General features: G+C 52.4%; 4 protein-coding genes across 4 annotated transcripts; 1 reads left to right on the top strand and 3 right to left on the bottom strand.

Annotated features, from left to right (window-relative positions):
* Positions 1-479: 479 nt before the first annotated feature.
* J4E90_000077 (uncharacterized protein) lies at positions 480-1001 on the bottom strand (the record flags this gene model as incomplete). Its single annotated transcript, XM_051429675.1, has 2 exons — positions 480-921; positions 964-1001. The coding sequence occupies 2 exons, from the start codon at positions 999-1001 to the stop codon at positions 480-482; spliced, it is 480 nt and encodes a 159-aa protein (XP_051295162.1).
* Positions 1002-3126: 2125 nt separating this feature from the next.
* Positions 3127-6343, top strand: J4E90_000076 (uncharacterized protein; the record flags this gene model as incomplete). The annotated part of the gene is made up of 5 exons (XM_051429674.1): positions 3127-3155; positions 3206-3584; positions 3630-4037; positions 4085-4240; positions 4286-6343. The coding sequence occupies 5 exons, from the start codon at positions 3127-3129 to the stop codon at positions 6341-6343; spliced, it is 3030 nt and encodes a 1009-aa protein (XP_051295161.1).
* Positions 6344-8360: 2017 nt separating this feature from the next.
* J4E90_000075 (uncharacterized protein) lies at positions 8361-9122 on the bottom strand (the record flags this gene model as incomplete). The annotated part of the gene is made up of 1 exon (XM_051429673.1): positions 8361-9122. The coding sequence occupies one exon, from the start codon at positions 9120-9122 to the stop codon at positions 8361-8363; it is 762 nt and encodes a 253-aa protein (XP_051295160.1).
* A 1465-nt stretch (positions 9123-10587) lies between these two features.
* J4E90_000074 (uncharacterized protein) lies at positions 10588-12450 on the bottom strand (the record flags this gene model as incomplete). The annotated part of the gene is made up of 1 exon (XM_051429672.1): positions 10588-12450. The coding sequence occupies one exon, from the start codon at positions 12448-12450 to the stop codon at positions 10588-10590; it is 1863 nt and encodes a 620-aa protein (XP_051295159.1).
* Between the last annotated feature and the right edge of the window lie 1219 nt (positions 12451-13669).

Raw genomic sequence — 13669 nt, 5'->3', positions numbered from 1 at the left:
AGGAACCTGGCTGTTCTTCGGTGGTTTGATGACTAACCTGGTTTGGGTGAGGGATGCGAGTTCGGGGGTGGGATGCGAGCGGCTTGGCGGAGACGACAGGACACATTTCGAGACTTTGGAAGGCGCGATGTTTCTGCCTATCCTTCGCATGCGTATGGTTGCTATACTTCATCCTGTGTGTGTTTGCGAGTTCTGTGCCATGACGACTGGAGACACTACTCATGGGGCTCACGTTTGCTGACCTTGCGAATGCGTCTGATACCCGCTTGAGTAGTTGCGCGTAAGTTCATTACATTTTCAAATACCCTTCAACTGTTCTAGAATGCACGCCGCATCTATTTGACAACCAGTTTCTTCGAGGTCGCGTAGAGATCTTGCTCTGAACGCTCAAATGACCCCAGCCAATACCGACGACCCTTCTAGGCCAGATCCATACTTCCGTACCATCGATCCATGTTCTTCCGCATCAGAAATTCTGTTCAATCCTCCAGGCTCTCGTCTCCAGTATCATCACCTTCGTCAACATTTTCGTCGTCCTGTTCGATATGACCAGCAGTTCTCATGATGTCCCAGACTTGTTTGTTATTGCGAGCTTTCGTCTTATCCAATATACTCAAGAGAATGTCCTCCTGAATGATGTTCCGCGGGAGATCTCGCTTTATCTTAAACGTGTTGTGGAATATGTTTTTGTGCGTGGCGATATGTAGGTCGATAAACATCCTTCGAAGACCCGAGAAACCAGGTGTGTCATGGTATACACGATCGATGAGATTTTGGCGAGAGACGTCTGAGGCGTTGAGGTAGCAGCTGATGATGTCCTGGCGCACGACTTGTACGAAATCGCTGTCTTGTACGAAGTCGCCCACGATATGCGCATCGATCAGCCGGATGCAACGAAGTTCATCGTCTCCTTGATCCTCGCTATAGGTTGGGAGGCTGGATCCGTAGACACACTGAGCTTACATATCGAACCCATCGGCACTGAGATCTTCAAGAACCATGCACTCCGAGGAGGAAGGTGCGACCCACTCCGCACGACATGTAGGGCACGAGCTTTTGGTCTTGTACCATTTCTCTATGCAGGGTTCATGAAGGTTGTTCCCACATATCTTGCAGTATGTTAGGTTTGCGGCGACCGCATCGAGCTTCTCGTGGCATATGACACAATCGCCTTCAATATCTTTCCTTGCTTTCTGGATTTTGTTCTTGAAAAAGGTAGATCGCTCGCAAAGCATGTCTGCGTGCACCGAGAATGTGCGGTGCGATGAGCCTGCGTATACACGGAGGATTCTGTGACCTAACCTTTGCAATGTGTTAGCTCTCGTTGCAAGTAGGTGGGTACGGGCTGCCTACCAAAGGGGTTGCCGCGTCTTCGCCTTTCTGGCAGCGCCGCGATTCTTAGTGACGATCATCGGTTATTGCGTTGTGAGGTATTGTTCGATCAAGACAGCAGCTTCGCAATTTGAGCAGAGATCATAAGTGTCCGGAAGCCGTTAAAATGCTGCAAAGCTCATAATGTTAGGCCAAAGGGGAGGCCGTCGTTGCAAAGAAACAAGGGTGAGAGATGGCGAGGTCAAATTTGGACTGCGCCAGTGGTCGATGCCGGAAGTCTCTTATGGTCGCGACATATTTCATTCGGATGTACCTTTGTGTAGGTAATGATTGTGTGCGGTTGGATCGTGAGTAGCTCGCCGCTCGGTTCGGGATGTCGCATTACCAGTAGATGAAGGGGACGGAACCAAATAACGGTATCGCACACCTATGCGAATTAGCTGACGAGTGATACATAACGTATGTGATAATGTCCGAGTTCCAGGTTCTAGAATAGTGTCTGCATCTGTCCTCAGATGTCTGGAAAGCTCAATCACACACTCTCACAGTTCCATACAGATGCCACCCTCCTCGATGTGCTCACGAACCAAGCACACCTACCGTATGTTGGCACGACTTTTCTTTTTCTTTGGGGTGGGAAGATACACCGGGCTCATGTTCACTGCACGGAATACTCCAAGCCAAGTTGAGAAGACTCTGATGTCATTGCATAGTAGTGATGTGGCTGGCGGAGGGTTTAGATCATCCCACTTTTCCGACTACGAATTTGACCATGGCCGCAAAAGAAAGCTATAAGTTGTCTGAACGAAAGCATCGTTGAATCATGTATCCGCGCCGGAGACCTAGCAGTAGTAGTCTTTGCACCACGGCGCTTTTGCGGACATCAGGCTGCCAGTCCTTACGGATGTGGTAATCGTCTTCGGCCAATTTTCGCCGGTAGCTTCAATTTTGCTACAGTGCCGCGAACGAAGCTCCTTTGCTCACAAAAGCGGGTTTCTGGCGCATTAGTCTTGGAGTCATTACAACGCGAAAAGATCGAAGTGGACACCATCATGACTGTATTCACATACCTATACGAGCATGACATGCTGACAGCCGCGTGTGCTTGGCGCCACCACAAAGTGAGGCGCATGCATGTTCCCGCGTCCGAAGACATGTACGTACCCCACCATTCGCTCGCAAGAAAAGCTGTTTCGATAGTAGCTTAGCGCCAGGGCTGATGACGACTGCTGTCTCATAGCGAACTCGGTGTCGCAGTGGCAAACATCATGGTGAAGAAATGAAGAAGAGTTGATACCGCTAACGGCGACCAAGAGCGGCGATCCCAAGTTGCGCACGTCTCACAGCGGGGCGAAGCAGTGCAATAGCTGCCGTGATAGCCGTCTCGTGTGCGTGATGTAATTGCGGACGGTTCCTGGAGATCGCGTCCCAGGGTCCGATCGGCGACTGCAGGGTGCCTTCACCCATCGACTGCGATGTCGACGCAGCGAGTGGCAGTGGGCGAAACATGGGATGCGTCGTAGAGATGCGTATTTGCGTATAGCAGAACCGCTAATAGACGTTCGACTCGGGGTGGGCACGGACTTCTCCACCTCCCGTTAGTGTGAGGGTCTCTAGCACAGCCCGGTGGTATGGCTGCAGGTGCCGGGCAGCCGTGCTCCAAGTGACGCGGGCCTCAGTACAATCACTTTCTCACGTCGCTCAATTCACCGTCGGGCCATGTTGAGCGCTGCCTGTCGCGACTACTTCTTCCCCCCACCGCTGTAAAGAAACGCCACGAAGAATGCGGCGGTCATGGACAGGAAGGCCCTCTTCTTCCCGTGGTAAGCACAGTCCTAGGCTACCAGCAGCACACCAGCTGACAAGACAATAGCGGCCTCGTCCTAGCATCCGGTTACCTGAGCACTGCAACCCCCGTCGACTACTCCTTCGCCTTGGACAAGCCGCTGCACACCGTCGCCATCGTCCTGCTGCTGACTGGCCTCGCCGTGGTCGCAATTGAAGCCTGGTCGTCGCGCAGTGCACAGCCGCAACCGCATACAAGATATATTGCCATAGCCCTGAACCAGGTGCAGAGCAGACCGGCAGCCGAAGAGATATGGACAGAGGCAGGCCAGCCAGGCCGACGGAGAGGATGGAGCGTCCGGGCTGTCGGCGCGCTGTTGGCCGTCCTGCTGTTCGCGATATGCGGGCGCATAGCCATCTTCTACCGCGTCACCAAGGACGTTGAGTGCAGCGGCCCCTCTGCATTGGTGCGCAAACCCCTCCCATTGCGCCAACAGTACTGACCGATATAGTCATTCCTTCCCCTCGTCGCTGCCCTCTACCACAGCATTCGGCATCCCAGTCAGCGACAATACCCCGCCTGGAGTGCTGACACGCGCCCGCGTACCCAGCTCGACCGCGTCTACAGCTTCATCTTCGACGGCTCCACGCGATACATCATTCCCTCGTTCCTGCTGTCAGTGAGCAGCTTCCTTGTCATCATCAAGTCCAGCTCGTTGCGTTCCAACTACATCTGTCCCACCGCAGACTCGACTGCAACCGCCATTCCTTTCCTTCAGTTCCTCGGCTTCTTGCTGGACTGCGTCATCGTCCAGATAGCATACCGCCTGATCGACGATGGCATCTCCGAGGCGGACGACTGGACCATCCACCTTCCAGATGGCACCTCAAATCACCTCTTAGTCGGCTTGACACTTACTGTACGTCAATCGCCTTCATGCACCATTACACATCTGACCCTGAGCAGGCATCTTCTTTGGTCCTTCTTGTCGCCGGCATTATCATATACCCCGCAATGCCCGAGCATCGCGAGTGGATGCTCTCGTTTCCGTCTGAATATCTCCTTGGTCTTTTGCGTTTATCGTTGATGATACCCTTTATGACGTTATGTTTCCTCAAATCGGTACGTTACTACATCCCGTCTAGTACTCTGTCGCTGACCTCCTAGGCTCGATTGTATGGCGTTATGAGCGCTTTGCTCCTTGGTGCATTTTCCTCTGCATACATTGGCGTTCTCCGTGCTCTGGGCACCGGCGTGTCCTATTCGTTCCCACCAAAATCCACCGTCGGACTTGTTTTGTGTTTGACTCTGCTCACCATTGCGCTCATCCTCTACCTCGTCACAGACACCAGCATCGAAACCCGCATGCGATCGAAAGTACCCATCCGCCTGGGCAGGAACCAGTCGGCTGGTTTTATCGTACTTCTCATCGCCTTCTCCATCGGTGTCGTCGTATATCGTCGGCACGGTCCCGTTCTCGAACATCCCATCACTACCTTGATCGATATCGCGACAATTCAGCACGACCGATGGGCATCACAAGCCTACCGGAGCAAATCCCTCTCTGAGGCCGTTGTGCAATATCGGAAACGTTACAACCGCGACCCTCCGCCGAATTTCGACAAGTGGTACCACTTCGCCATTAGCCGAAACTCCATCGTGATCGATGACTATGACAACATCGAACAAGACCTGGCACCCTTCTCGTCCTTCAACGCCGATGATCTTCGCTTACGTACTGCCACTGTCTTGGCTACGCATGAGGGGGTTGGTGGGCTACGCATAAGAAACGGGAAGGTGGAGGTCTTCAACAACGTACCCGGTACACATCGTTGGATGATGGATGGCGCGGCGGCCATGATTCAGCAGTTCTCCGAGTCGCTTCCGGATATGGATCTTGCTCTGAACCTAAACGATGAGAGTCGCGTGGCTGCACCGTACGAGCGGTTGCGAGATGCGCTCGACAAGCCTCAGCAGTACCCCACCCCTGATGCGTCTCGCCCGGGGAAAGACTTCAGCGCCGACCGCGCAGAGAAATGGCTGGATGTGGACCGCGTACGAACAGACCCGCATTTTTTCGTCGACGCTCGCATCAAGCATTCATATGAGACTTTCGGTTCTGTCGCGTGCCCACCTGACTCGCGCGCACGAAAAGAGCGGCATTGGCAGACGAGATCCTTCTGTCACACTTGTACCCAAGGCCATTCCATGGGCGCATTCGTGGCTAATTGGAGCTTATCATCAGAGCCGTGTCACCAGCCAGATATCGCCAATCTACATGGCATGCATCTCAGTCCTGCTAGTCTCATGGGTACTCATGACATGGTTCCAATCTTCAGCCAGAGTCGTGCTCCCGGTTTCGTCGATATCAGATATCCATCACCGTGGAATTACTTGGGCAAAAGCAAGTATGGATTCGATGAAAAGTTCCCTGATCCTCACTTCCAAGACAAAGCGGATGTCCTCTTCTGGCGCGGGACGACCACGGAAGGTGTTACTACCCATGGCACTTGGAAGGGCATGCTCCGTCAACGAATCGTACATCTCCTGAACAACGAAACATCCCGTCAACCGATCCTTCTCCCCAAACCCGATCATAGTGGCCACCTGGAGTACATGCTGAAACGCACGAATGACATTAAGAGGCTTCTCGAGACAAAGACTGATGTCCGCCTAGTGGGTCCAATAGCGCGCTGTGCAGGCCAAGATTGCATGGACCAGACACGCGAGTTCGGTTTCGGTGATCCTATCGACTTCAAACAGCACTGGCGCTACCGCTACCTCTTCGATGCGGATGGCGCCGGCTTCTCTGGTCGTTTCCTTCCTTTCTTACAGTCCAACTCCGTGGTCTTCAAGGCTGCCCTCTTTCGCGAATGGTACGAAGGCCGCCTCACTGCCTGGAAACATTTCGTTCCTGTGGATCTTCGCTTACACGATCTCTTCTCTTCGCTCGCTTACTTCGGTGGGTATGGCGTCGAGGCGAGGAATAAGCGCATGATGGAAGGTCATATCAAGGCTGCAGAGAAGATTGCACGAGATGGCAAGGTGTGGACGGAGAAGGTCTTGAGGAAGGAGGACATGGAGGTTTACATGTTCAGGCTGTTGCTTGAGTGGGGAAGGCTCACGGATGATGCGAGGACGGAAGTGGGCTTTCGCATGGAGAAAGGGAAGTCAAAGGCTCGTGAGAGGACGGGTAGTGTTGAGCGAGAGGTGGAGGAGCTGTGATGCTGTGTTCACACGAGGCGTTTAGACCATGGCGTTTTGGTAGGATAGCATTGCATGGCGCATACTCCAGTCGGAGCACAACTACCGTTTTTCTGTGTCATTGGCGAGTTGACTATGCAATTTTTGCGATGTGCTGGCGATGGTGATGGTGATGATGATCATCGCAATCTCTCTGCTGAACAGACCAAGGTATGCGTCCCAACAATTGTGCTAGAGTGGTCTATATAAAGTCGCTTCGGCACCTACACGACTTCCTTCCTTATCACTCACTTTCGCTCCGAAGTGTCCAAAAGTTCTATTCAGACATATTATGTCCTGCGACTTTCTCCAAAAACGCTTGAGCAAAGAGACCATGTGCGCGGAGTGTGCGATGGTGTCTTCGCAAAACGACTCGACAAACATCGGGATAGTTTCCCGCGATGATCTGTTCGGAGTTTCAGGCCTCAACGTCCAAAAAAGAGTCTCGGTTCTACGATGTCTGCGAGTTACGGACCTTGTTCTTACGAACTATTTTGAATAACGAAAATCAATCAAGAAGTTGCCATGACTCAGCGACAGCGTACAAAAGAACATAATGTACTATCATGCCTATCCTGTTCTTCATACACTTTTTGCGCATGCAACCATCGAAAAGCACCAGATGAAGCCAACATGGTGCGAGTAGGAGCGATCCTTCTCAACCCAAAAGAGAGACTGGTAGAGTTCATGTGTTCTGCTCCTCGCTCGCGCTTTTCCCAAAAAACTACTTACGTCTGCAATGTGCTGGCTCTGTCTTCTGCTTCCTCAGTCTTTACCATGAAGCAGATTATCTTTTCGAAGTACCACCAAAGCTCAAGAATGTCGGTGTGTGCTTCCGCCGGGCTTGATGCGCACCATTTGGGCTTAGCGTACCTTGGCTTCAGAGTGTATATAAATGCTCCGCTGGACTCCGAGTTACTCTTCTATATCCCACACTTCCCTGAGAGTTTATCAAAACACGCCGTAGCCAAGATCATGTCCTCCTGCGGCATCTTCTGAGTTTTCCAAAAAACACTTAAGGATTGTGCGATGAGTGTTCCTCCTCTTCCCTCCAAAATTTCTATTTCGATTCCAAGATGTTCTGTGCGTCCAAAACCAGTCCACCAACCGCACAATACATAAAATACTACTTGTCCTGTCTATGCCTCGCTCATCGACAACTCCTATTCCACATTACCAAAAACAACGCTGCTGCTCAAAATGGGTCTCTCCTCTTTTTCCAAAATCACACCTCTACATACCCATGTGTGCGTCTGCTTGGACTTGTGGAAATCTCAGACCACTGCGAGCGCTGGGTATACCTTAGATACTGTGTTGTTTTTGAAAACAAAAGGCATACTGGACGCTAACATGGAAAAGCAGGAGCCTTTGACATATGCTATCCAAAACCTGGCTGGAGCGACGTATGACTGAGACGTCTATGCTTCTGGGGTTGTATATAAAGCAGCCTGTCCTTCCTGAACATTGAGCATCTTCAAAAGCTGTGTGCACTTTGCGAACTTTCCAAAAGTAAAGCATGTGCTGCTACGTGTCGGCCCTCCTTTCCAACAAAACGATACACAAAAATGCCCATGAAGTGGTTTGTTTACGCATACTATTCTAATCCACTTTCTCGTTTGGTTGGCGCTGTCGAAACGATAGCAGTCAACAATCATGTCCTTCTTGCTCGAGCGTATTTGATCAGTAGTACTGAGGATGCAGTGAATCTACACTCATGTTTGCTGCTTTTCTTGCTACTTTTGTACACTGCCGAAAGCATGACGTTTTCCACCGAAGCCACATCATCGACGTCGTCTCGCACTTGCGATAGCCCTATATGGATATTAGTTTCAGGAGAACCGACGTTCGGCTTATGATGAAATGATGTATAGATCTGCCTGACATGTCTGTTGGGTTTGCAACTCTGCACCTGGCAAGTCGTGCTATCTATCAAACGACGCGCGATACAAAGGATACCCAAAACTTCACTTGATCGTCGCTCCACTTGCTACCCCAGCGATTACCACGGCAGTGTAGTTCCATCCCAATTCTGGAACGTTCCCGAAATCGACCTCTCCGCCTTATCCAGCGTGCTCAAAACCCCGCCCACACTCTGCTCAACCTCAATAGCACCCGCGGCCTTAAGTGCCTCAGGCGTACCCATAGTGTTCCCCATATCTGTGACCACCAAACCAGGATGCGTCACGTACGATGTGAGCCACGGCTCCTCGAAATGCATCCTGTTCACAGCCCAGTTCAGTGCAGCCTTGCTAGAGCCATACGGGCTGAACTGTTCTGGAAAGCCAGCAAGACCTGCCTGGGCACCCATGCTGCCGATGACCGTGGAGATCGCGAGGAAGATGGGATTACCGGACTTGCTGGCTTGGAGAAGCGGCTTGACGGCCTGGAAGAGGAGGATGGGGCCGATGGTGTTGACAGCGAAGTGGTCGCGGAGTGCATCGGCGGATGTGTTGACGATAGTGGTTCCCGAGTGCGCGATTCCGGCGTTGGCAATCACGATGTCGAGAGAAGTGATGCCATGCTCGGATTTGAGCTGAGCGACGGCATTCTTGGGGTCTGCTTCGGCGGATGAGTCGAGTTTGACGATGACGAGTTTGGAACCTGAGGCCTTGGGCAAAGACTCCAGTGTTGGAGTGGACTTGGCCACGTCTCGGACTGCGGCGACCACAGTTGTGTTTGGGCGTTGAAGCAGGCTTTGGGTGAAGCCTTTGCCGATGCCGCGGTTGGCTCCGGTGATCAGATAGGTAATGGGTGAAGACATGGTTTGGTTTGCGGTGGCTGCTGTGATGATGTCGAATGTGTAGCAATTGGTCGAGAGCTGTAAAGTTATGATCCACACGATACACCTCTTCCTTATGTAGGCTCCAACCTGGAATAGAAGAGGTGATTAACCCCGAGGCCGAACATGCTTAACAATCTTTTGGTTCTTTCTGGCGTGCTCGTGCTGGTGAGGAAAAGTTCCATACGAATGATGCAATCCGTCCAGAAGGACAGTTTGTTCGTCCGGTGCTGAGAGTTACGGGCGCAATCTGGTGAAACACCTAGACTGATCAGTCGACCTCGGGATCTAAGCATTGCCCGGTGGGTGATTAGTGAACGTTGAGATTTCTGGTAGCCGGACCGATGTTTACCTAATAAGCCCGGCTATCCTAGACTAAGTAGTCTACCACGCAACATCTTCATGAGATACGCTGTCTGATTCTAGCCACTAATGCCTCTTGATTACACGTTTTGGCATTCGTCGGCATGAGGATTGGCAGATAGAAAAGGATGATCAGTACATGATAGCGCATGTAGTAAGGCAAAGGCGACCTTGGGAACCTGGCGGACAATCCTCCGTGAACCAGGCGTTGCACCAATTGTTCGGCGGTATTCGGGGTTACGTTGACCTGCTGCATAGCCATCTCGCACGCAATGTTAACGGTTCAACCTGGAAAGCGGGGGTTTCTTTGCAACTATGTTACTTCCCGTGGACTGAGGTCGAGATGAATGATTACCTATGCATTTCGGCATGGAGGTAGGCGGCGTTAGCAGGAGCGGCTGCCGAGGTTGCCGAACTCTGACCGAGTCGAAGTCGTCCATGGTGCCAAGAGAGCTTTAGAAACGTCCTCTTTCCATCGAGATGTCGCTTCGCCTCTCTAACTACACATGGACACACATACGACGACTTGACTGCTCTTGCCGCGTGCCGATGCATTGCGGAAACTGCTTCGCATATGCTGCTGCCTCCCGAGGTCGGACAAACCGTCATGACATCCTGACAACAGCTGGGAACTGGTATACACCGCACCATTGATTATTCGCAGATTGTCCCATCATGGAGTCGCCCGGATCGTAAAAGAAGATTGGGACGCAGCAGTGATAGACGAGGCTGATAAGGAAATGGGCAAGCACGCTCTACCTCAGACGCCTCAGGCTACACCGAGCAGCCGATTTCTGGCAGCTTCGACGATCAAAATACTCATATCCTGCTGCACTTTTATCCTTCACGAAGCTCGCAATCTAGTCACAGATGTTGAACGCTAGAAAGTCTGCTTGCATGCCCGCGGAACCCGAAACTTCATCAACATTCGCAAAGGAAGTTCAGTCGTCAATAGATAAGAGGGATAATGTTCGACAGAGACTTGATATTCATTCGTGTGTCAGCGACCCTCCATCAACGGCAAGAACAAGAGCGGCCAATCTGGATATAATAAAGTCTGTACAGAGAAAAGAAAGTCTCGCTTCTAAACACGGCAAAGCTTGCCGTTCTCATTCGGTAGGCCGTCCACGCTCTCTACCCTCCACCTCTCGCTACCCACACCGGTAGTCGCAAAGAACACATCCTGAGGGTCAAGCTTCTTCTTCAACTCCAACAACTTAGGGTAGTTATCACCGAAGAAAGCATTGCCAAAGTCAGGCTCGAGACGATCAGCCTCAGCAAGGTAGGATCCAGCACCAGGGCTAATGTCTCTCCAGGCCTGCATATCGCCTGCCTGGAACTCCTTGCGGATCCTCAGGATCTCCTCGGCGGTGCTGTTGATTGGCCAGCGTACGGATTGCATGCTGAAGGAGACGAGCGGGCGCCAGTGAGTGTTGACAGCGTTGTCAGTGTTGTATGGGTCTTTAGCTTGCATGTTGAAGTGGACTTGTACGCGGTTCTTCTCGCTCGATCGGCGGATGTTCTCGTATACTTCTTGACGCTTCTCCGCTGTCTCGAAGTTGGCGCGGGGGAACAGGCGCGATGCAGTTGCTACGTTGGGCTTCTGAACGGCTTCGAGAGGGAAGGACGAGCGCCACGCGTCGTAGTAGTTGTCGAAGTGAGTGATGTTGGGGTCATACTTGACACCCAAGTCATCGAGCTTGTTGAACCAGGGCTGAAGGAGTGCGGTGGCTTGCTCTACATTCTTGCCCGGCGCGAAGAAGGGCGAGAATGCGAACGCAAAGGTGCCGTTGGAGGGGATAAGAGTCCAGTATGTGTATGTACCGGCATCGGCGTTGTCGATCCACAGGTCGACGTATGAGCGGATGGCGGCCCAGAACGTCTCGTTGCCTGTGTCCTTGGAGTTGAAACCAAACCGGGAGGCTGTGACCTCAAGGTCGGGGTGGGCCTTGACGGTCACGGAGGTGACGACGCCAAAGGTACTGCCACCGCCACCGCGCAGGGCCCAGAAAAGATCCGTGTTGGAGGTAGAGTTTGCGACGACGAACTCGCCATCAGCCCTAACGACCTCCATGGAAAGCACACTGTCAGCGCCAGTGCCGTACAGTCCGGTCAAAGGAGAGTGACCACCTCCTTGGATGTATCCTCCCATGACTCCGACCGTCTCGCCTTCACCACCAACGACGATTCTGCCCTTCTCAGCGGCAGCCTTGTAAATCTCGAAAGCCTGGACACCAACACCGCTCTTGAATGCAGGGCCAGTGTAGTTGAGCTTCTCATCGACGTACTCTTCGATATACTTGATGTCCTTCATGTTGTGCGTCCAGATGCTAAGAGCATCCTTGCCACCACTCTTGCCGAGGAAGTCGTGGCCAGTGTTCTTAACGACAAGTCTGACACCCGAGTTACGAGCGAAGTTGACGGCGAGCTGGACGTGCTTGGGTTCAGTCGCGTTGACAACGTACATGGGGAAGCCTCCGCGAGTGCAGCCATGCGAGTCGTAAAGAACCGGTGGGGCACAGGTCAGGCCTTGAGCGACTGGGGACATCATCTCAATAGGGTCGATCATATGGATATATGACTTCTGCCATGCTGCCACAGTGTACTCGGAACATTTTGCGGCGTTGTAGTCTTCACCAGGGTAGCATACTGCTGCCAATGGAGTGGGTGCACTGATGACGCGGTCGCCAGTGAGTTTACTGAGCTGGGACCAAGCCTCATCGGAAGGCCATTGGGGGTCATCGGGGTAGACTTTGCATCTCGAAGAGTTCGTTGGTGTTGTAGCGTCGAGCGAGCCGGGGAGGAAGAGGGACCTGACTGCTGAAGTAACGCCTTGGAGGTCTACATCTACGTTGAGGGTGTTGGTTCCAGCCTTAGCCGAAAGGACGGGTGATGCCGTGGTTGACGTTGCAGCCAAAACTGCGAGCCACATAGCGATGGAAGCCATTTTGAATAGTTCGTCGGTGTAAAACGACGACTCAGTGTTTCACCGAGGGTACCAGTCTTTGGCAATTGATCGTCTCCCGTCGAACGGCTGCAGATCTATATGTCTGTCAGAAAGTTTCTTTTTGCCATTGACGGCCGTTACTCACTGTACCTTTCCCCTGGGGCTTGCGGCTGGTCTGCGGATGACGGACCGTTGCGCACTGAGACGAGAAACAAGGCGATAGTCATAATGGTCATCTTACGGACTGACTCGATATAGGAGGCGTCGTCCAATAACCTGAGCTTGGCAGGATGTAGGCTAATGTTCTTTGCCCAGAGTGTGACCGCTGATCTTGGCTGGAAAGATTGTTGACAGCTGAGTTAACCGGGGGCGACGACATGGTATTCAAGTAATCACGGCATCGCAACCTATCCAGGCAATTCCTGAGTGTCCATGTATGCAGACGTTGCGTGGTACGGCGTATCTCACATGCATATTCTATATATTGGACCTATCGCAAGAAGCGATCAGCAATGATAATGCGAATTCTGCACTCGTGAGGCACTCCCTGGAATATCGACTGTGCCCACGTGCGCTTGAATATGTCGTTGGGACTAGTCTCAGGCACATCGTTACTCGAGTCGTGAGGCTTGCCGCCCAGGGTCTGCCTGTTGGTGCCGGCGTAGCTGCCGGTAGTGCAAAGTCTGAGAGTCATGTACGCACGCAAGCGCGAAGCTGCCGCGATTGCCTGACAACGGACCTGCAGCAGTGGAGCTCACAGGTAGTTCTAAAACACGCGTTCATGATAACGGCTTGGAATGGTGTCAGTTATTTCTCGGCCATGAATTGCAATTGAGTGCACTGAGGATGACTACGCGTCTGGCAGGAGCCGCGTCAGACGGGTCGGACAATAAACTAGTCCCGGGGGATCGCCTCCGTTAGCCACATGGCCGCCGACCTCCAAGCCTTCAACGCCAACAACGCCAAAATCCTGAAGATCGGCATACTTACTTCCCCTAATCGCAAGTGGCTCAAAACATTGATTCACTCACTTTGCAATCGCAATCGAAATCCCTAGTGGCAGTGGCTCAATTGTCCATGGTTGCGTCCAGACCATCGACCAGCCAACGGTAGGGCGGACAGGCCTCCAGCCGGAAGATTGCGACCGTGTCCAGGGCTGCCCTTGACATGTCAGCCCAAATTCGGACCGTGAGAAACCGATTTGGACTTCGTGAGACGC

This window comes from Alternaria incomplexa (assembly GCF_024043165.1).
Source record: "Alternaria incomplexa strain BMP 0042 chromosome Unknown scaffold_1, whole genome shotgun sequence".
NCBI classification, from domain to species: Eukaryota; Fungi; Ascomycota; class Dothideomycetes; order Pleosporales; family Pleosporaceae; genus Alternaria; species Alternaria incomplexa.
Note: the sequence above shows the minus strand (reverse complement) of the source record. Positions and strands in the feature narration are given on the sequence as shown.